The sequence below is a fragment of the Portunus trituberculatus genome, chromosome 41 (genome assembly GCF_017591435.1).
Source record: "Portunus trituberculatus isolate SZX2019 chromosome 41, ASM1759143v1, whole genome shotgun sequence".
In the NCBI taxonomy this organism is placed as follows: Eukaryota; Metazoa; Arthropoda; class Malacostraca; order Decapoda; family Portunidae; genus Portunus; species Portunus trituberculatus.
The window spans coordinates 24,112,704-24,121,659 of NC_059295.1; the positions used below are offsets into that span (position 1 = coordinate 24,112,704).

General features: G+C 44.2%; 1 protein-coding gene across 1 annotated transcript; it reads right to left on the minus strand.

Annotated features, from left to right (window-relative positions):
* Window positions 1-4,628: 4,628 nt before the first annotated feature.
* On the minus strand, window positions 4,629-8,731 carry LOC123517008. The gene is made up of 2 exons (XM_045276825.1): window positions 7,522-8,731; window positions 4,629-7,395 (listed from the first exon to the last, which is right to left on the minus strand). The coding sequence occupies exons 1-2, from the start codon at window positions 8,316-8,318 to the stop codon at window positions 6,027-6,029; spliced, it is 2,166 nt and encodes a 721-aa protein (XP_045132760.1). The 5' UTR covers window positions 8,319-8,731; the 3' UTR covers window positions 4,629-6,026.
* Window positions 8,732-8,956: the final 225 nt, after the last annotated feature.

Genomic DNA, 8,956 nt, shown 5'->3' on the forward strand with positions numbered 1-8,956 from the left:
CTTCACACTCTTTTTCGTTCTCACCCCAAGCCTTGTGGCGATCCTGTCAATGCAAACTTTCTCTGAAATCACCTTTCAGAACACAGTGAGCTCACCCACAGAAAACTACAATTTTCGGTTTCTGAAGAGATGGACTATTCCCTGATACCACCAGGCTGGCCGCACTGCCTCACCTGCCCGTCCGCCGCCACCCCAGGCCGGCACTGGTGTGGCGGCGTCTGTCTGTGTGTTAGCGAGAATCGAGACCTGGTGACGAGGCTCTTGTATTTCTCGACTCTGCATAGCACGGATGCGGATACACACATTGACGTTTGCTGTGCTACAGTGCTCATTTCTGTCTCCACTGTGAGGTGTGACAGTAAGTCTGCCTAGGTTGAAAATTATTATTGTAATATGCAGTGCACAGTGTACCTTCTCTTCAGCAATTCTAAAATCTGAAGCAACATTCTACGAAGTGCTAAATTCTATCACCCTCGTCCTGACCCATCTCCAAAAAGGCTGCTTTCATCTCCGTCTATGAATAACACACAGCACGAGCCGCCTCCCCTCCTCCCCTTCACCTGACAGGGAATGTTCTTGCAACGGCCACTCACTTTTATATAAACAGTGAAACGGCTGACGATTAAACACGTGACCTAGCCAATTTGACAGCAGGGCGGAGCGGGTCATCTAACTCCAGGGGGCTCCTTCACCGCCACTCAGGGGGTCTCGGCTCCCTTTGCACTTAGAGACTCATTCAGATGGACCGGAAGCACAATATTCAATCCTTTATAATAGCATCCACAGGCGACCCGGACTTGTGGAGCATAACTAGATTTAACTTTTAATTACTAACCCCTTCAATACTGGGACATATTTTTACCTTTTTTTTTTTTTTATTTATACCATGTGGGTTTTTCACGGGAATTTATGGGCTAAAGGAGATACTTTTTGAGGTACCTCCTATCTCAAAGCCCACCCGCTACGAAACCGTTGCCCCGAGTGAGGAAGCCCAGCCTACACTCGGACCGTGGACAGGATTCGAACCCGTGCGCTTGGAGACCCCTCGGACCCCAAAGCACGCATGGTTCCACTGTACCACGGCGGCCCTCCTTTGAGAGTTGTGTCCTATTAAACCATATTATTGACGTTAGGAAGTGCTTATAGAGTTCAGAAGGGTAATGGCCACAGTCTCCAGTACTTTTAATCCCCCACATAGATTTTTGAAGCTGTATAAAATCACCAAGTAGTAAGTAGAAGGAATATGGAAACGCGTCATGGTACTCAAGGGTGAAAAATGTACACTTCTTCTCAACGAAACTATATGAAGTCCATTTGTATAGCAAAAATTCTAAATTGCACCTTAAATCCTTCAGTTCTGGGACGCATTTCTACCTTGAATTTTGGGTGTGATTAAACGACTTTATTTACATCAGGAAGGGTTTATGGAGGCCAGAAGATTAATGGCCACAACAATCTTCACTATTTTTAATCCCACGTACGTTTCTGAAGCTGCATAAAATCACTAAATAGTAAACACGATGAATATGAAAACTCACCATTGCAGTGAAGGGGTTAAGAACCACTCCTAGAAACCATATCCTCGAAACGTTCCATGAGAGAAAGTGAACACCAGTTGTAAATCCCCCTGAATCATCGCGGCTTATCAGAAAAGACCAAGCAACATATCTATTGGCCACTGTACGCAATCCACAGACCTTATAGAAGTAGAGCCTGAATATTTGGCCAAGACTTCATCTTCTTAAATTGGGTGATAGAAAAAACGTGTGAGCTGTCCGCCACACAAACAATTCCCGTGAGTGTGATTCATACGTTGATAGATCTCTCTCCGTCTTTGACCCAAAGGAATAAATAAAATAACTCGAACATTATTCACGCTCATAAGCCAAATATTCAAATACGTTCATAATAATTACCGCTAGAGAGAGAGAGAGAGAGAGAGAGAGAAAGTCCAAGGAGATATTCAATGCGGAAAGAAAAGGAAATGGGAGAGGAAGAAAGAATTGATGAATATGGGAAAGAGGAAATGGAGAGAAAAGTGGAAGAGATTTATCTTATGAATCTTAGCAAGTAGGAAGAGAGAGAGAGAGAGAGAGAGAGAGAGAGAGAGAGAGAGATTTTGTTTTATCTCTCTCTCTCTCTCTCTCTCTCTCTCTCTCTCTCTCTCTCTCTCAGCATGAGTAAACAAAAGAGAGAAAAGTCAATAAATAGAATCATTCCTAAAATCACAAAACAAAGGAGTATTTTGCACACGGCAACAAAGTAGATTTTTTGCCGCAGCTATCAATAATAATAATAATAATAATAATAATAATAATAATAATAATAATAATAATAATAATGTGTCTGGACTTCTCAGTCCAGACACACAAACACTTATCTTTGTACCACACTCTTTAGCCTGGGAGACACAAAATAATTAACCTCTTGTTCTCCCTCTCTCTTTCCTTTATGTCCTCCTTATCTATGTTAATAATGCTTCTAAGTGCTCTGAGAACTGACAAAGGACGGTGAAAGAGAATGGAGACAAGAGTTGGCTGGGCAGATACGTAGACTTGATTGAGCTACTCCACTTATCAGCTCGACTTCTAAGGCAAGCACACTGATTACTATACTGTCGACTCCTATGCATTCCTATAGTCGCTGTCACGGGAGGAGAGGAAGGTTGCATCATCAGAGCAGCTTCATTACTTAATACCTTACCCTTCCTTATATTCCCTCACAGTAAGCTTCTCCAGTCCTTGTTTTCTGCAGCAAAATTCGTTCCCAAAATACACATAAAGGGAGTCAATAGAGAGCAGGTTAGTGATTACATCCAAACCAGAAGTTCAACTGTATACAAACGCTATCAAGAACAAGCAACAGCAGCAGCAGCAGCAACAGAAGCAGCAGTAGTAGTAGTAGTAATAGTAGTAGTAGTAGTAGTAGTAGTAGTAGTAGTAGCAGTAGTAGCAGTAGTAGTAGCAGTAGAAGCAGTAGTAGTAGTAGTAGTAATAGCAGCAGCAACAACAACAACAACAACAACAACAACAACAACAACAACAGTAGAAGTACCAGCAGTAGCATCAGTACTAACAGTGGTAGTTAACAGGACGCGTAAGACGAGGCGACGCAGCGCTAGTACTGATCTCCTCGGGTGAATAATTGCCTAGCATGGGGACTGCCAGGCGGACAGACGGGGCGAGTACCAGGCGGCGTGTTCCCTCGACATATAGAAGAGGTCGGAGCCTGAGCGTCGTGTCTCCATTTCCTTCCTCCTCTCGAGAGTACATCCCTCTACGACTGGTGTCAGCGGAGAGCGCGTACAAGAGAAATGAAGGCAGGGAGAAGATGGTTGGTGTAATGCGAGGACGAATGAGAGACGTGACGGGTTGGAAGGAGAGGGAAGTGAGGAAGGAACGTCAGCTCTGGTGGAGAGAAGGATGAAAGTACAAGATGCAGTAAGTACAGATAAGTAAAAAGAGGCGTTAACACTAATGGAGAGAAGGGGAGAAGTATAAATTCTGGCAACTAATGATGAAGAAAAAAGAAAGATAAGGAAATAACGAAGGGAAGCTGCAAGAATCCTTTACTCCAACACTTATCAGTCAGTCCCTGGTATAAAACATGCTCACTTATCCCGATTACTAACTAAGCCTCTTCCATTCACTTACCACTCTGTTTGAGAACCAATTTATAATACCAGAGCTACACGAGAGACCTGTCATGTGAGAATTCTGTCACAACATTTTATCTCTTTACTTTTATGCTGTCATTATCACAGCCACAAGGTCACTATGAGATAACCTCCTCCCTTACCACGTCGCCATATACATCCCGCATAAAGGTCAGGGTTAAAACTTCTGTCAATTTCAACACTGCCTTCCTACTGACAACGAGTGGAGATTACTTGAAATGCCCTTCCTGTATGTGTGTGTGTGTGTGTGTGTGTGTGTGTGTGTGTGTGTGTGTGTGTGTGTGTGTGTGTGTGTGTGTGTGTGTGTGTGTACGCTTCCATATTTATGCTGAATAAAGATTTCTCTTTCATTTAATATAGCTAAGAAGGGAAACAAATCATACATATTGTTTCTATCGTATATTTACTTAGTAAATACAACAAAATATACATCCATATAATTTACACAAACAAGAATTTCTGTAATGGTTGTCCACATATGAGAGCTTTCTTTCTTCTATTCTTAATTCAGTAACTTTTAAATCCGCACTGATCACAAAAACTCATCTTCCGATCAAGCCAATAACGATAACAACGAAAAAAAGAAATCAAACATGAGAAGAAAAAAATAACACCAACAAAAAAATCACGAGACAAGATATGTAATGGTAAATATTTTGACAGAGAGAAACACAGAGAGAAATGAACAAGCCAAGCAAGTCTTGAGAGGACGATGTTGTTGGTGAGGAAGAACGAGAGAGAGAGAGAGAGAGAGAGAGAGAGAGAGAGAGAGAGAGAGAGAGAGAGAGAGGTGGTGACGCAAGAGTGCTGTGTGTGTGTGTGTGTGTGTGTGTGTGTGTGTGTGTGTGTGTGTGTGTGTGTGTGTGTGTGTGCGTTTTATCTGCTTCGGTTCCGTGATGAGATAACGGGGAGACTTCAGTAGCTAAGTCTTACTCATCGCTCGCATTTCCAGTTATCACTCGTTGTGTGTGTGTGTGTGTGTGTGTGTGTGTGTGTGTGTGTGTGTGTGTGTGTGTGTGTGTGTTATTTTTACGGAATGGAAAAGATTATTTGTCCAGCACAGCAAGGTGAGGAGAGGTGAGGTGAGATGAGATGAGATGAGATGAGATGAAACAGAGAGAAAGAGAGAGAGAGAGAGAGAGAGAGAGAGAGAGAGAGAGAGAGAGAGAGAGAGGAGAAGAAAAGAAAAAGAAGAAACTGTAAAAGAACAATAGATAATAAAACAAAATAAGAACAACAGAAAAGACGGCTGGTCGCCTGTGGGATTACCAGAAGTGGGAGAGAGGAGGATCAAATAGTCTCCACTCTTTCGCACTAAGCTTGTTGCCTCGGTCACTCTCCGCGATAACAGTAATGGTATGATTATGTTGACTCAAAGAGCATCCGAAATCAATTCCTGCTCATTTACAAGTTTAATAATAAAACTGAAAACTATTATCTTACTTTCGGCTCTCTCTCTCTCTCTCTCTCTCTCTCTCTCTCTCTCTCTCTCTCTCTCTCTCTCTACATTTGCTTCACGAATAACATGTGCCTCAGTGGATCCTTAAAAAGATCGTGCAACTTTGTGAGGAAATCTCCCATAGAAGTTTGGATAGGCAGAGAGCCGATGTTCAAGAGGAGGTTCCTCTTAAACTCCCTCACGTAAACATTAATTGCAAAGATATCAACGACCACTGCTTTGTTTGTCAGCCCTGCCACTAGGTTCCTCACTCCCCTCTGCTCCAGTTTTCCGACGCTGAGATTCAAGTATCGCTTACTGAACCTTGAGATGAAATCGACAGACATATTCACAGAAGTCTCGCGTAAGTGAGGTAAAATTAAGTGAACCAACAACCTGTGAGAAAACACACCACGCGAACCGTCCACGGAATCTGGTGCCATGAACTTTTTATTATCATAGATCAAAAGTAAACTGGTAAGCTGAGAGAGCTTTGGTGTGACTTCAGTCAGTTTGCACACTGCCTTGGGCTGCGTGACCCTAAGGTTGAGGGATGTTAATGTCTTGGCAGCAGAGAGGAGGTGGAGGCCAGAGACACTCAAATGTCCGGAAAAGATCGTGAGCGAACACTTCGCCTGTGGTCGACAAATTAGTTCAAGGTAACTATCAGAGTCATCTTTGGAGTTGAGGTCATGGAGGTGGCTCTGAATGTTAAGTTCCAGCCTCACACGAGTCTTGGACAGTCTTAAGAGAAGCTCATGAAGTTGTGGTAGCCACTTAGATTCCGAAACACTCACTGTGACCTTCTCTGGGGTGATGTATTTCAGGAGCATCGTCGCAGCTCTTATGTCTCCGTCGCTAATCACCCACAGTTTTCTATCAATTTTCCGAGACACTGCCCTCGCCAGTTCTTCATTCACTTCGCATCTCCTGATCACTTCCAACCACCTGACAGGGTTCTTCATCCCCCTCCAGGAGGCTGGCGAACAGGTCTACCAAGAAGGTGGCAGAAACACTCACATGGAACAAGCCTCTGGTCCACATTTCCATTACTTGAAGGAAAACGGGAACAAGTCGACTCCTCAAAGCACGTGCCTGGATCCATCGGTCAGTAGGAAGGTGGTCACACTTAACGATATGGACAAACTTTTTTGCCAAACGTAACAAAGACTGGTAAAAACTTTTTTGATATACTTCAGTACAAATCCATCCACAACTGATTCTAGAAAGCAAGATTCTGATCACCAAGAGGAATTGAGTCACTAGGTCATAAATCCCAAGGTAGGGATCCATGTGATCTTCTAATTCGCTTGAGTCAACTTCTAAGACCTTTCTGAGTTTGGCATGTAGATTGTCATCACCCTTGCAGCAACACTCTAAATGTCGTGCAGCGAGCACACACCTCTGAGTGTCATGGGTAAAGGAGTAGCTGGAGCTGTGGGCCAAGATACCGAAAAGCGATGCACACACCAGGAAGGTAGAGAGACAGAGCTTCACTGGGACACCACATTCTTTTGATAAAATTTTCACACTTTTTTCGGTAAGAAGCAACGATGGATCACTTTTCGCTGAGTCAAAAGACACTTTATAAAGACGCTCTAGCCAAACGTCAATTTTCTGTTCAACATCTTCGCCCGGGGCAGCGTCCTTTTTACAACGCAGGATGAGGTCCTTACGCTGACACTCTATCATGTTATGATAAATGTAAACTAAAGAAGGTTGGCGGAACAGGTCAAGGAGACCATGCACTAGATACACGCGAGCCATCAGTTGCAGCTTCAGGGGATTGTTGAAATCGTCTTGTTCCTTATTAGGAAAACTGTGCAAGTTATTGAAAAAATTTTCTAAAGAAGTATTATCGACATCAGGAAGTTTCCCCCTGACAAGCTCCTTCATCTCTTCTCTTTGGAATCTAGCGAAAGAAACATTGAAAATCTTTTGCCCATGGAACTGATTGGAGAGGGTAATGCTGAATCCCGGTCTGCACGTAGCGAGGACAGTGTGAGACTTTCCCCTGGACTGAAGGAGATCCTGCAGCAGCCCTGGGGCATCTTTAGTGGCCTCGTCCCAGCCATCAACCAGCCAAAGGATCTTTGCTTCATGCAGGAGCCGCGTCAGGCTGGCTGTATCACACTGCTTGGTAGTTTCAGGCAGCATCAAGCGCAGGTAGCGGTGCAGGTCACTGGACCTGACGTGAGCACAAGTGACATTCAAAAGCAGCTGGTAGTCCGCTAGAGCCCTCGCTTTGGGGTCGTCCATCAGCCACCACGCCATCAGTGCCCTGCAGCGAGAAGAATAAATAAACCATCACCATTATACTGAATAATAAATATTATTACATCACGTACAAATGTGATCAGTGTTCCAAAAAACGATTTCAGTATCAAAACATAAATGTGACACTTACCGGCAAAGTGAAGTCTTTCCTGTACCAGCCTCACCAGTTACTTGTATCACCTGCGGCTGTGACCCATCATGGAATGTGCTTCTCAGCAGTTCTCTCAGGGGGATGGCAGAATTAAAGGTGTCCTCGCCAGGTTGCATTAGAAGGCGTGGCTCCACGTAGGATAAGTCACGTTTATTACGCTTCAGCAACTCTTCACGACCAAGAGTTACGAACTCTTCCACGGTGATGCCGCCATCAGCGTGCCGTTCCCTCGCCAAATCCGCCATCATGTCGCAGATCACTTTGGCAACACCGTCGCCACGCTGCCCACACTTCTTGCCCGCCAGGGTCAACATCTCAGCTAGGAGCTCCTCCAACTCCTTGGCCAGAACATCCAGGTCCTCGTCGGACACTTGTGTCAGCGTCCCTGGTTCCTTGTGACTCACACTGTTGCGGATGGTCTTCAATCTGTACAGGATCTGCCCCAGGGAAGGTTTCTGCCCCGCCTCGACTGCAGTGTACCATTTAGGGTCCCCAGATGGAATATCACAGGTGTAACAGAGCAGCTTGTACAGACACGTGACGTCCATGTTGGCTGGATCCCCTTTGATTTTCATCCTTTCCTCGGGGTTTTTGAAATTGTCAGTCATATCTTGCTGTTCCAAGAACTCCTCAAGATCCAGTGAGCCGCCTTTGTATAGCCAACCAAACACCACAGCCATATAGCGCGCCGTCACCGTCAGCGCCAGGCGAGAATATCGGGCGTAGTTCAGTAAATTTTCCTTTTTCACCCCCGCCATTCTGTTTGACGTGCTCATTCTAACACTCACTAAAAAATGGCACTGTATTTATAGTTTGGGTCCTGTCACTCACTCCCATACAATGCAACACTTTCTGTTCACGACGAGCACTTGGTGACGCACCGCAGTGTCAGAAAGGAATGGTGAACACTGGGCACTGACAAGTACCTTCTCTGTATGATTCTGACTTATCTTATCATGAACATTTGATAAGGAAGAAATAAAAAAAAACGCGTCCCAAACCTGGCAATGATAAAGAATGAATAGATATACACACACACACAAAGTCACTATGAGATAACCTCTTCCCTTACTATGTTGCCACACACATCCCATATGAAAGTCAGGGTTAAAACTTCTCTCAATTTCAACACTGCCTTCCTACTGACAACGAATGAAGACTGCTTGTAATATATGTCCTTCCTTTTGTGTGTGTGTGTGTGTGTGTGTGTGTGTGTGTGTGTGTGTGTGTGTGTGTGTGTGTGTGTGTGTGTGTGTGTGTGTGTGTGTGTGTGTGTGTGTGTGTACGCTTCCATATCCATGCTAAACAAGGATTTCTCGATCATTTGATCTTGCTAAGGAGGGAAACAAATCATGCATATTATTTCTATCGTATATTTACTTAGCAAATACAACAAAATATGCATCCATATAAT

What these genes read in the sequence shown, in the direction of transcription:
- LOC123517008 (XM_045276825.1), bottom strand. Translation starts at nt 8,318, where the DNA reads ATGAGCACGTCAAACAGAATGGCGGGGGTGAAAAAGGAAAATTTACTG. An exon ending in GGAAAGACTTCACTTTGCCG is followed by an intron (nt 7,396 to 7,521) that starts GTAAGTGTCACA and finishes TTCTCGCTGCAG; the next exon opens with GGCACTGATGGCGTGGTGGC.